The sequence below is a fragment of the Xiphophorus maculatus genome, chromosome 12, assembly GCF_002775205.1.
Source record: "Xiphophorus maculatus strain JP 163 A chromosome 12, X_maculatus-5.0-male, whole genome shotgun sequence".
Lineage (NCBI taxonomy): Eukaryota > Metazoa > Chordata > Actinopteri > Cyprinodontiformes > Poeciliidae > Xiphophorus > Xiphophorus maculatus.
Window position 1 is genome coordinate 23930366 of NC_036454.1, and position 13357 is coordinate 23943722.

A 13357-nucleotide genomic window follows, 5' to 3' on the forward strand; every position below is an offset into this window, starting at 1 on the left:
AACAAAAATGTATACTGCATATGACCAAACTAGAGAAGCAGCTTTTAATTTAATCTTAGCATAGATTTACCTTCTTCTGAATGTGGACCAGAGGCCACATTCCACCTGCTACATCTTCAAGACTAGGATTTAGCCGCTGACCACAATAAGTAAAGTAGACTCTTCCTTTAGGGGCCTGACCAGGAGGGGGCGGTGTGCCCTCAGAGCGCTCCCAGCCAATTCCCGCCACATCGCCTGTATTTACCCAAATTAACGATTATCATCTACATTACAGCCAAAACCACACATTGGGAATGTTTTAACATTTTGCTTGTGAAAAAAATACTTTTGGAAAAGTATTGTTTACAACTTTATGTCAACTAAACAGAGACTTTAATTTAAACATTATGGGAAACATACTTATTCTCTTATCTTACCAGGAAGTAGGACCACATCAAGTCTGACACTTTTCCACTGTAGCAGACTGGAGCCATTGTAATGCACCGCCCTACCATTACTGATGCATCGCACACAGACAGGAGACAAACACACAGACAAAAACGTTAGTCAGCAATCAAGTCCTACAGAACACCATGTGATAAGAAAAATTTAATATAAAGCTGCACTTACTTGTGAAACAGACATGTGCCAACAGGGTTGGTCCATGCTCCGTCTCTCTTCTCTGCCTCTGTGGCAAAACCAAAGGACACTATTGGCCCACTGTCCTCCTCAGAGTCTCCATAGGAGACAACTTCTATCTCCCAGTAAAAGGATGGTGCCTAAAGCAACAGAAAGAGGAAAAAAAACAATATTGTTGACATTCTTAACTTGAATTGTAATAAGTAATTTTATCAGTACTTCTGTAATGGCAAAAATAATCGCAAGACAATCTGACTTTACTAAAACATTCGTACCTGAACCGGTACAGGAGAGGTGGCATAGATGAAAGTTCCTCGGGGCAGACCACCTCCGGCGCTTGGATCAGCCAGGAAGGTGACGGAGGTTAGCCGGGAGGAGAACAAGCATGCACGGACCGGAGGAAACACTCTGGACGGACACCAAGTGATCTCCTTGGGCTAGCATAACAAGCAGAATAAGGAAGAAAGGAGCAAAATATTTTAGGCAGACAAAAACAGAGCTACTAAATCACAAATATAATCCAAACATACGTAATACAAGAACAGCGGTACATCATTCACTGTGTTCCTTTTTTTCTCAACAAAAAAGAAAACATAAAATGAATTAAAGTTGTAATAAAACTTTCTTTGACAATAATACAAGATTTTTCCTCCTGCAGTCATATATATGGTCAATTGTCCAAAAATAACAACAGAGACATGTTACGTGAGAGGTGACATCTTTTATGTGTGCTCTTACTTGTGAAAAAAAAGGTGAAGTAGGAAGTTACTGCCACCTACCTGCCGTCTGTCTGTCTGCAGTGGTGGAGGTGGTGGCCGAGCACAGTCCCGGTACAGCATTCTTACTCTCTCACACTGAGCCTCAACCATACCAAGACGCTCTCCTGCACGAGATGAAAAGAGGCCACCTGTCAGACAAATACAGAGCAGTGCTGAGAAGCGTTCTTTAACATGCTCCTCATATGCTCACCAGGGCTGCACTCCTGGGCAACCAGGTTTAAAACCTCCACAGCAGCTGGACACTGCTGAATGAACTCCTCACAGAAAGAGCTATCCTCCAAGAGCTGTGCCATCACCAGACATGCCCTGGAAAAAAAATAAACTTGTTTAACAGTCATATTTTTCTAAATTTTATATGAAAAATATGACTCCACAAACAAGTCCACAAGGAGATACATTTTCTTCCATTTAGGATGCTTAGGAGAAAAATCTGGCTGCAGATCCTGCGTCTATCATTCTGCTATAAATTGGAAACGCTTAAGCCAAATACCATCAAATAAGTTTAGTTTTTTTTTTTTTCTTATGAGCTTTGTTCAAAACTGGAGGTGAGAGGAAAGGTAATAGGAAATAGGGTTTCTCTTAATTCAAGGCAAATTTTACAAAACCAAAAAAACAGGATAAATACCAAATTAAATGTACTTGGATTTACATAAATATTTATAATCCAGATGTTTAAAAAGGTAAACTTTGTTTTTTTATGAAAGTTCTTTGTGTAAATAGTTGGTATCACTCTTTATAAAAAGTCATTTAATTGTTAGATCAATAATAGCTTTTATTAATATATTATTTTATTGCACAAAAAGCAATAAAAAAAGAGTTCTTAAGTGAAGTCAGAGGCATTAATGCCTCAATTACTCAATTACCATTAAAGGTTAATATTTCAATCTAAACAAAATAGGGTTTTCAAATATCCTCATGATAGTAGGAGCACTTACTTTAGTTCAAATTAAATTGATGTGGTAAATTCCACTAAATAGATGTTGAGTACATTTTATTGCATTTGCAAATTAAATATTTACAAAAAAATATGAAATATTAATATGTAAATATTTCAAAACACAATGCACTCGAGAACCAATCTTACAATGCAAACTTTAAAGGTGAAATGCATGAAATTAAATCAAGTTAAAAAAACAACTTTCTGTCCAATATTTATTTTTTTATGTCTATAATAAACTTTGCAGATTTTGAAAATAGATTATACGTTTCCAAATTCTTACAGAACTCTTTCTGATAGTTAGCAGAGCTCCAGCAGTCACAATTCCCAAAACAAGTCAAATATATCAATCATAGCGCTCCCTAACCTAGTTCTGATTTCAGCCAGCAAGCGCACTGCAGCCATTACTGGGCTGGAGCCATCTCCAGTAGCTGGTAGGGACGTATGAATGGAGAGGCTGCCCTCCTGTGGCAGAAGCATAGACTGCACAGCTTGAACCACCTTTTCTGTAATTGAGAGCTTATAGATGGGAAGAGCCTAATAGAGATCAGAAACGGGAGAAAACAGGATTAAAGATAATCAGGTTCTTAGTTTCCATAGTAATAAGAGCTGTAATGTGACTGGAATTCTCACCTCAGATCTGGGAGTGCAGAGGCGTGATATTGGTACTGTAAGGACGTCTGAGGCTTTGCAAGCTCTTCTGTACTCACAGGATGGAAATTTGACAGTAGCAATGCCCTCCTGCTCATTTATGGACATCACTATGCCCACACTACCCAGTACTCCTTTACCTACCACCTGTGAACCAGATGAATGACTGTAACAATGCTGACAATCATATTTGACTATTAATGGTGATATATAATAAGAAGTTGAACAGCACAAGGTACGTATATATAATGAAGAAAAATACTTGTCTTGTTTTACTGACCTGGACTTCAGAACCAATCTTAATTGTCTCCTTGAAGCCCCCAAGTGCGCAAAGAGCAGCAACAGCTTGTCTGCCAATTGCCTGCAGTTTGGCTAGTTTTCTGCCACTGCTGCTACCGTTTTCCAAGATGCTCTCAGCATACTTTCCCAGCTGAGGAATAAACATCAGAGCTCGGGAAAGTACCTAAAAAAAGAGGGCAAATAGCCAAAGCTTTTAACTGACAATTTATTTAGAAATAAAAAGCTTTAAACTGCAATAATCTGTAAAGACCTAGCATTATGTTAGCAATTGCTGGAAAGAACAGTGTTCAGCACCGCTATAAAGTATAGAAACTGTGAAGTAGAAAATAATTATTATATCTTACTTTTTCAACGGTGCTTGTCCAGATCTGTGCAGTGTTGGATTCTGGAGCAGTGAGCAGACTGTGCAGCAAGGCAATAACCTCAGCAGCCATACTGTTTGCAACGTGACCGCTGATGAATGGCCGGACTGGGTCAGACCTATTGTGTGGCGATTGTAAAAAGAAATGTTAAAGCACAGTCGAAATCTACAATTGTCACAAAGTTGGTATGAATAATATTTCCTGCTTTTGTACATTGTAAAAGGTGAGCTCCTTTGAACATTTCATCACCATATCAAACAAGTAGCACCTGGCCAATTCAGCGTTCCTGTCCCTACAAACAGCGGTCTGTGCCGTTTTCTTCTTGTCACCAGCCGTAATGCCCCCTGCCGTCTCCTGAGCCATCGTCTCCACAGGTGGCCCAACGCTCACTATCAGTCCAGACTGAGCCCACTTGTTGGCCTTCCTTAGGGCAGCCGATGCCTCTTCAGTGATCACCTCACAGCTTCCACTCTACGGCAATAAAAATTGTACAAATACAAGTTTAGAAAGCAACTAGAAAACTTGCTTTGATAGAAGGCATGGGCATATTTTAGGTCTATAAAGTGCTTTGCATAAGTATTCATACCCCTTGAACACATTTTGTCATATTACAATCAAAAACTTCAATGTAGTTTAACGGGAGTTTGTGATAGACCAAAACAATGGAACATTACTGGGAAGTAGAAGGAAAATTATGCATAGCTTTTACCTTTTTGCAACAAATAAAAACTATTAAAAGTGTGGCTTACATTTGTATTCAGCCCTCTTCACTCTAAAACCCCTTAATAAAATCCAGTGCAAGGCTCTAAGCACCACCTGTTTGTAATATACTCTCGGAATAAGTCCATCTGTCCTGTTAATGCTCAAAATGTTTGCTAGAGAACATTAGTAAAACATTGCATCAGAAGCCCAAGGAATATAGAAGATTGGTCAAGGATAAAGAGTGTGTGAGGGGCGGGGGGGCTAAAAGCAGGCTTATGTTATAAATCAATATCCCAACCTTTCAGCGTCTCATGGAACAACTTTTAAACGTCTAAAAATGGAAAAGCATGGCACAATGGTGATCCTACCAAGACACTGCTTTCCATCTAAATTGACAAGCCAGACAGGGAAGCGGAGCATTAAATAATAAAAAATTCCAGTGTTCCTTTTTCAATAATAACGCAGCACATCACCTTTAAAACACCATCACCAAGGAAACACCATGGAATTGTGGTGGCAGTATGGCGATACCTCTCTTCATCATAAAAGCTTGTCCAAGTTGAAGGGATGCATTTATATTTGTGGTTATAAAATGGCAACGTGAAAACGTATACTTTAGCAAGGAATGTTTTTTTAATGCTTACAGCAACTAATTTTATTTTACACAAATAAAAACTCTTGCCTTTGTCATGTCTCTGTCCATCTTTACCACCTTTTCCATGTTTGCCCCAGTGCCCAGTCGAAAAGGTCGCCCCTCAGAGCTGCTGCATTTTGGAGCAAGTGGAAGAATATTTAAGTCAGAAAAACTGATAAAAGTTTTGCCAACAAAAATCTAAATTGGTCGATGACAAGAAATAGTACCTAAGAAGTGGCTGTAAAACCTCATGGGATGACTGATCCTCTCTTTTGTGGATAAAAATTGACAGCTTGCCATCAACTGCTTCTGCTTCCTCCCCGATATCCTCCGTCTTGAGAGCTCCTTTGGAGCTGGCCCGGGATAGACTGGTGTCTGGCTCGGAGGAGCTGGGAGAAAGGAGGGTCTGACACCCTTTAATGTGAAAGGAAAAGTAACATCATGATTATCTTTAAATCTTTTTAAGAAAAGGGAGGAGCACATATCGTAAGTTCTTCTTGGCTGAAGACACAAACCTGGCACTACATAGTCTGCCAGCTTAGCCAGAAGCAAAGCAGCAATACGTGATGCTGGGTCACTGGCATCCTGTTGCTCTGCGTCTAGAGTGTTGATTGAGTAACTCCATGAGGGCAAAGCCACGTTACCACAGTCCTCAACACTCATGAGAGGCAGTGCAGCTCGGCATAACTGCAAGATGATAAGAACTAGCTTTGGAGAGGGTCTCTGGTCAAGCAGCAAGGACAAGAGCTTAGAAACACAGGCAGGTTGGCTCAGGATGGCTTTCCCTATGTGGCTCCTGGGATGAAAAACAAAGGAACTCATAAGTATACAGAAGGAATACATAATAACATAGATATGCATGGAGTGCTTTAGCTCTACCTGGAAAGATCATTGAGCAGACTGAGTACATCCTGTAGAGCATCATTGCCAGCTGCCTGATTTCCACAGCACTCTGTTGCTCTGGCTAGGTGATTGGTCAGCAGGCTGGAAACCTGCCTTGCCAGGCCAGAATGAACTGCATCTGTTGAACCTCCTTTAAAAGACAAAACCAAGTAAGGTGACCAATAATAAATAACATAACACAATAACAAAATATATTTTACTTGAGAGCAGACCACAAACCTTCCACTTTCTCCCACTCGATGCACCGGTTGGCCAGTACCTGAAATGCAGCCCAAGCCATTGTGGCCACCTTCTGCTTTTTGGTCTGCTTCTCATTTGAGCTGCATTCTCTCTGACCACTCAGACTGCAAAGTCTATCCATGAGCTGGACAAGTCCACTTCGAACAAGGCACTGCTCCTCACTCCTACAGTGACGGATCAGATAAGTTAATCTGACTTGTTGTACCGAGTGACATTTTGCCAGACTGATCCTTCAAAGTTGATTGACTTGCCTGGTGTAGGGAATTGTGCAAAGCAAGCCAATACTGTTGGCACAAGCAATAGGGTAGCGAGCACATAGTGACACTACAGAGGTCATGGTCTCTCCGAAAGCTTCCTGAACCTGCTCAACCATTCCACCACAGGTCAGCTCCTCAATCCTGAACAAATGATAGACAAACAGATATTTGGAGAAACACATGTTTTTGTGCACACTCTTAGAAAACAATATTAAGCTTGGCATCTTTTCTTACCTTGGGCCACCTTGTAGTACCATAGTAACAGGTCCCACCAGATGTGTTACCCCACCCACTCTGACTGCAGCAGTTAGCAGTTCTCTCATATGAACAAGTGCCTGCTTCCGCGTGCTGCCTCGTCTCCAGCGTGTCTGCGCAGCCGACAGGAAGCTGCTGCTTGACACCTACACAACCGGACAGAAGAAACCAGAATTCACTATATGAATTTCTCACTTAGAGGGCGTAACAAATACTTCCAACAAAGAGGCAGGCAATAATAATGTCTCCAAATCTTACAGCCTGATCAGGTGTGGTTCCAATGAAAGCAAATAGCTGTCCCAGCAGCACACTGTATGTTGGCTTGTCTCTGCCATCCTCAATGGCCAGAGACTGCAGCAGGGTGAATGAGCTGCTGCGATGACTGGTTGGGTGGTGTCGCCTTCTAAAAATAAGTAGAGTAAAGCATTCAACTTGCAGTCCTAGTGGTACTTTATGTCTAATCTAATTACCAATAACTAAATACCTTTGTGGAGCATGTGTAAACTCTAAATCTTGGTTGGCAATCATCTCCAGGTCAGAGGGTGCAGACATGCTGCGTAAGAAGACTGGCTGCTTGACCAAGGGGATCACTGTCTTGGCATCTGACACTGACTTGGAGGCTGTCACAAACAAAATGAAAACGAGAAATAAAAAACTTAGTTTGAGAAATATGTTGCTTGATTGAAGAAAATGTCGGTAATTGCTTTTCCGTCAATATATAATTTTTTTTAATTAAATGGGTAAATACCTGGACCTGGTGTCCCAGCTGGTGTGGTGGTTAGGCTTCTGCAGTGTGGAGCAATGGTAACGTGGAGAAGAAGCTCAGAGCGGTTCATCAAACTTTTTACAAGCATTTTGGTTTTAGCCAGTGGGATGATGCCTCTGATGAGTGTGGTGTTTACTTCCTGGAAGAACTTCTCCCTGTTTAAGAATACATGAAAAGTTAGTGACGACTGCCAAAACTGCCATTCTAAAATGGCCATTATTTTAATGTATCCGATAAATATGCATTAAAAAATAAATGTGAAACTCATTGGGATTTTTTCTCATTGTGTGTTGAAATCAGATGCAAAAGTTTCAGTATTTCTCAAGACATTTAAAGGTTCATTTGCTTAAGTACACCATAACACAATATTATATTCTTAACAGCTGTAATATAATGTAGTATAACATTATATTATTAACAGCTATTTTGATATTTAGTAGGATAAATGTACCCTTGTACTACGTCTGTCGATCATAACGCACAGTAAGCCCACTTCAGAGCAATCATCATGACTAGAACACTGTTAACCCTGCCAATAATTGTAACTACTTTTAACAAGCACATTTCAATAAGTTGGCTTTTCTTTTACGCATAAGTGTAAAGTTAATGCAGTGAGAAAAACTGTTTTTAAAAAATAAAAGGCAACATAGAACAAATTATATCAAAACTACATTTCAACATTACGAATGTAGGAATTAAAATAAAATATATTTATTCTAAAGATAGAGCTAAGGAAACCAGCTTGACACAACTGTTTTGACCCAGGTTGTCATTTAGAAGGAGTTTGCATGTGTTGTACATGAAAAGGTTAAAGCATTTTAAAAGCACCAGTTCCAGGTACCTACCTCAGTGCTAGAACAACATTCTCTAAATCACTGAAATCGAATGGAACCTCCTTCAGGGAACAGAGTAATTCCAGTTCCTTCATTTTGTTCTGGCAAGAAAAAAAAAACTATTTCAATGACAATAAAACAACTATGGTGTTTTCTATTTTTTAATCTCTTGAACAATAATGTAGACAGGACAGATGAATGATACCTCAAAGAAGTGATAGTCGTGAAAAAAAGGAGTGTTGTTCTCCAGTTTTCCTTGCTGAGCCTCTTCTACCTCATTTTGCCACTTCTGTTCCAATTCTGCAACACTCTGAAAGCAAAACAGGACATAAGAAAATATTTAAATATTTGAGGATTTTCTCAGAAATACAGAGAAAGATTTCAATTTATAGGCTCACTTGCAGCTGACGCTCCATTGCATTGATCTTTTTAAATGTCTCAGCCATAATCTTGCAGACTAGGTCATATTCCTCTGTGTGATCTTCTCTGTACTGATAGTTCACAAGTGACTGGAGAGCATCCACCAGACTCAGATGTTTAATGACACAGGATACAATAACCTCTTCTAAGACGTCTGGACGAATCACCTCCCTGACGTAAAACAACATGAAGGAGAAAAAAAAACTGTGTTTAGAAAAAAATACTTCGATAATGAAACAAAATTATTGCCGCTCATTACTAATCTAAGGCAATACGTTCTTTCCATGTGATGAAACGATTCCCTTACTTGATACTGGGGCGGAACTGTGGTCGAGCCCTTCCAGACACTTCCCTCAGCCTGCTCATGATGCCTGGAGGAAGGCGGATACGGGGCAGGTCAAAGTAGGACCCGGGCATGAGGCCCGGAGGCGGGATGAGAACATCAGAGGGGTAGGTAAACTCCCGGTCCTCCTCAATAGTGAGTGGCAGTGGTGAGGGGCTGGGCGTGAGAGCTGGAGAAATGGCCCCATTTGCTTCCACCTGCCATTGGCATCTAAAATAAAACAAGAAAAGTCTGTAAGTATCGCATATCTCCACCAAACATTCTTTTGCAGTATTAGTTCAATCGGTAAATGGAGGACATTTTTTTAGAAACATTTCTGCATAGCTGCATCACCTTTGCAAAAGCTTTGAGCACAACAAATCTTGGCAGGCTTCTTCTTCTCTCGTCACTTCTGGCCCGTTGTAAAGAATGCGGAGCATTGAGCAGGCCAGCACTGACAGACCCAGTGCAAGATCTGCAAGAAATGGGAGGCCTCCAGAGACATCCTCAGAGGACTCCTGTTGAACAAGAACAAACGGTGTGCTCAGGGGTGACATTCGCACTACCAGTGTGAATAATCAGCTGGGAATATGGAGGATTAATAAGTACTTCCACTTGTTACCTGAGCTCTGACTGTACAGGCGAACCCCCACATGGCTTTATCAGGAGTGTTGTGTTCACGGCCACTTCTCATTTCAAAGGAAAATGTAACAGTATCGCCTTCAACCTGAATAGGATAAACAGAAAAAAATACAAATTATTAAAACACTACGGCTAATACAGGCTCACTATGTAGCTGTGATTCAGATCCCAGATTACCTTTACAAGATCTTTAGGCCAACCTGTTCCTAAGACACTGCGACTTCCATACCCCAGAGTGTTTCCTCCATACTCTGTTACTTTACGACTGTTTGTGTTGGGGCCAGCATAGATAACCAGCTAAAATATACAACATACTGAATGTGTAAACAGACTACTGTTACAATATGTGCAGAAGTCTCAAAGAATAAGGATTACTTATTCTTACAGTTGTCACCTTGTTATTAGGTAAGTTATTACCTTGTCATAGTCATACTGCGAGGAGCAGCGGGCATCGAAGCGCAAGTACAGGCAGCGAGCTCCCGGGATGTGTACCGTCTCCTTGAACTTGTAATTATCCCTCACAGGGTGCATCGTCTCGACCGTTTTCCCAGCAGCCCACGGAGCAGGGATCTTCAGTCCAGTCAAGAACCCGGCCTCTTCTCGTTCATCGAGAATTCTTATTTGAATGACACAAATAATCAAGAGTGTTCAGAAAGCTTTATGATATAAACTGCTCATATCATTTAGTTAGAGTGGATGGCAAAAGCATTCATCCTTCTTGAATGTTTTGCCATGTTGAAAGATTACAACCACAACCCTACATGTATTTTTGTGGGAGCTTATGTGTCAACCCAACATAAATGATTACTTATGAAGTGGAGAAAAAATAAATCAAACATGGTTTTCAAACTCAAAAATTTCACAAACAAAAAAAATCTACACTATAGAGTCTTTGTATTCATACATTTTGAGTACGTATAGTCGCCTTTTGCTTCTGTTACATTTGCTTGAAGTATGTTTCTACCAGCTTTTTACTGAAGTTTTACCCATTCTTGTATTCAGATGATCATTTTATAATAATTCAAATGATCCAAAATTAGTGAGAGTCCTTCTTCCTTTTCACCACAGCTCATAACAAAGTAGGACTTTCTTTCAACAATTTATTTTTTTCTTGAAACACTTTCATAATGGCCAGATTTGTGGAGTATTTGGCTATCCTGTCAACATATTTATTAATTAGGTAACTTCTAAAGATAACTGATTATTCTGGAGGGAAAATACAAATCCATACTTGTTGAAAACCAGGTTTTATTTTCTTTCGACTTCATGATTATGCACCACTTTGTGTTGGCATATCACCTAAAATCCTATTAAAATATTTTGACATTTGTGGCTGTAATGAAATACAATAAAAAGAGGTCCAAGGGTTATGAATACATTTGATGTAATATTTACAGAAAAACAATGTAATGTTAATTATTTTAATAATAGTTCCACTTTGGAAAACTCACTTGTCATCAGCAGTACATGCCTTAGCTCCCTGCCCAAGAGAGCCACCGACAGGTAGAGGATCCTCAGTGAAAAGGAGACACTGAGTCTTAAGCAACAAGGCAGTCTAAATAAATTGAAATAAATAAATTAGCATTTCTCTTACCTTTCATCAATAAAATATTTCTAGAAGACTGGCCATACTGACCTGGCTGGTATAAAGCACTAGCTGCACCAACTGGGGCATGAGGGCATCAGCAAGGATGAGCGTCTGCAAGGTGGGATGCATCAGAGAGGTGAGTAACACTGGTAAAAGGTGCCCAAGCATGGTTGCCTTGGTCACCTGCTCCAATCCCTTCAACCTGAACAAGGAAGGGAAAGAAGGGAAAATGTAATCACATAAAAAAGGAAAAAAAAGATATATATTTTACAAAAAATCTCCCAAAGGTATTTTTATAACTTGCTATGACAGATAATTTATCAAGTATGGTTTGTTTAGAAAAGAAATAACACCTTGACTCAATGTTTTACTAAAATGTGTTTTATGATAAAATGGCTAAACAAAAAGGTGGAGAGATAAAGTGTGCTAATCTTTCCACACTACAAAAATTAAGGTACACTGGGAAACTGACTTTTGACCAGTGATTTGTATGTCAGAAATTGAAACATCTGCTCATTTTCCACTGAAAACAACATTCTTCTGCGTGGAAGCTGTTACTTTAGTAAAATGATTCAGTGTTAGCTGTTTTCCATTCCACTCAACCTTATTTAATAATGACTGATATTTCAACATAGCTAAGTGTTGACTATGCTCCTAATATAAATAATTAATGACTGCACACAACAGAAAGGCTACTTTCAACACTGTTCTTATCTCTTCCTATAATATTCCTACAAGAGAAATAAGTACAAATCTGTACTGGCCAAAAAATTCTGATAAGTTAAGTACATGTCTATACAGTTGAAAAAGATGGAGATAAAAACTCACCTGGTCTCTCTGTCAGAGATGTCACTGTTAATCAGAGCAGTGGTCACCTGCTGCAGGGTCTCCAATACTTCATCACAACCCACCAGGATTTTGGTTGCTAGAGACAAGATGCTGCTCTGCAGCTCCTGAGGACAACACAGAATAGGCCCAAACTTACGTAACACTGCCTCAACATTTTTTAATAAACCACAAAATCCTATTTCATCCATTTTTGTTTATTGTAATCTCTCCATATTGGAATTTTTTTCCCCAATACTACACCTCTATCAACTCCTTTGAACCCCTGAATTCTGCTTTTAAAGCAGAAGGCGTGCACAGTTGGAATCACCAAAACACAATTATTTGTAGAAAAGGTAATTTGGGTCAAAATGTAGCTTACATTGAATACCATGAAATGCTACATTAAACATGTGCACTGCACAACCTTTTAAGTAGCATCCATACCAAGTTTAATCTTCCACTGCATTATGTCATTGCTTGATTTCTCAAAGACACACACAAAGATTGAACAGTGGTAGGGGTAGTTAAAGGGGATGTTTACCTGTACCTTCATTGTTTCCCCTTGCAGGGAGCTATCACTGTCATCACTTTCATCTGGACGGATAAGAATGGTGTTACTGAGGAGGTGATTTTGAACAGCCATGAGGTAGCGCAAACAAGGTGACACCACCTTAAAAAAAAGAGAAGAGTGAAAACCATCGGTAGGTTGTGCTCCCCTGTAAACTTGAACAGAATGTGATTTGTCTGCATAGTTGATATTTAAGAGCTGCTGAACAGATTTTTCATACTGGTACAGTGGAGAGAAGCTTCTGGAAGTCATCTCTGGCAACAGTCTGACATTTAGTGATGAGGAGGCAGGATTCACGGACAACTGTCTTGAGGACATAATGCAGAAGCTCATCGTTTAGTCTGGAAAAACACAAGTAATTGACACATTTTGAAAGAGAAGATTTCTCTGAGAACAGAAATGTAACTTGTAACTAAACTAAAAGTGCATTTTGTTGAGTAGGAGCCATCATTTACCTGTAGTGGTCATCATCTTCACTCCCAAACCTATTCTTCTGTAGTTGGTCAGCCAAGTTGGTAAGAATTACATCACGAAGTTGAGACAAGCCACTGTTTCTTTCACCTGAGTATTCCCCATAAAAAGTTAGACTTGATGCCATCATACACCATTAAAACCATTACTTAATTATTTGTTTTTTTCCGAAAAAAACAGTCACCTTCAGTTAAAACGAGTTTCAGTAGTTTATTCAGTTCCGTCTCTCCTTGATACAAAGTGTTCAGGCCTGAGCTACATATGCAGAAAACAAGTAGAAG

General features: G+C 39.7%; 1 protein-coding gene across 2 annotated transcripts in view; it reads right to left on the reverse strand.

The window, feature by feature from the left end:
• The window catches only part of hectd4 (HECT domain E3 ubiquitin protein ligase 4), a 39256-nt gene that overhangs the window by 14475 nt on the left and 11424 nt on the right, over positions 1-13357 (reverse strand). The window contains exons 14-49 of one of the 2 annotated variants that reach the window (XM_023342978.1): positions 13261-13331; positions 13061-13166; positions 12826-12946; positions 12585-12707; positions 12038-12162; positions 11258-11411; positions 11073-11176; positions 10039-10237; positions 9799-9918; positions 9602-9706; positions 9334-9497; positions 8965-9210; positions 8636-8828; positions 8443-8547; positions 8250-8338; positions 7387-7559; positions 7123-7258; positions 6897-7041; positions 6618-6784; positions 6378-6524; positions 6106-6290; positions 5863-6016; positions 5499-5779; positions 5211-5397; positions 5032-5113; positions 3916-4118; positions 3630-3765; positions 3266-3448; positions 2968-3132; positions 2702-2871; positions 1588-1703; positions 1398-1501; positions 894-1055; positions 610-758; positions 417-496; positions 71-234 (exon numbers count right to left, since the gene is read on the reverse strand). In XM_023342978.1, the coding sequence (XP_023198746.1) occupies positions 71-234; positions 417-496; positions 610-758; positions 894-1055; positions 1398-1501; positions 1588-1703; positions 2702-2871; positions 2968-3132; positions 3266-3448; positions 3630-3765; positions 3916-4118; positions 5032-5113; positions 5211-5397; positions 5499-5779; positions 5863-6016; positions 6106-6290; positions 6378-6524; positions 6618-6784; positions 6897-7041; positions 7123-7258; positions 7387-7559; positions 8250-8338; positions 8443-8547; positions 8636-8828; positions 8965-9210; positions 9334-9497; positions 9602-9706; positions 9799-9918; positions 10039-10237; positions 11073-11176; positions 11258-11411; positions 12038-12162; positions 12585-12707; positions 12826-12946; positions 13061-13166; positions 13261-13331 (5314 nt within the window). Of the gene's footprint in view, positions 1-70; positions 235-416; positions 497-609; positions 759-893; positions 1056-1397; positions 1502-1587; positions 1704-2701; positions 2872-2967; positions 3133-3265; positions 3449-3629; positions 3766-3915; positions 4119-5031; positions 5114-5210; positions 5398-5498; positions 5780-5862; positions 6017-6105; positions 6291-6377; positions 6525-6617; positions 6785-6896; positions 7042-7122; positions 7259-7386; positions 7560-8249; positions 8339-8442; positions 8548-8635; positions 8829-8964; positions 9211-9333; positions 9498-9601; positions 9707-9798; positions 9919-10038; positions 10238-11072; positions 11177-11257; positions 11412-12037; positions 12163-12578; positions 12708-12825; positions 12947-13060; positions 13167-13260; positions 13332-13357 lie in introns of both variants that reach the window. The other variant, XM_014470749.2, reaches the window with a different exon arrangement.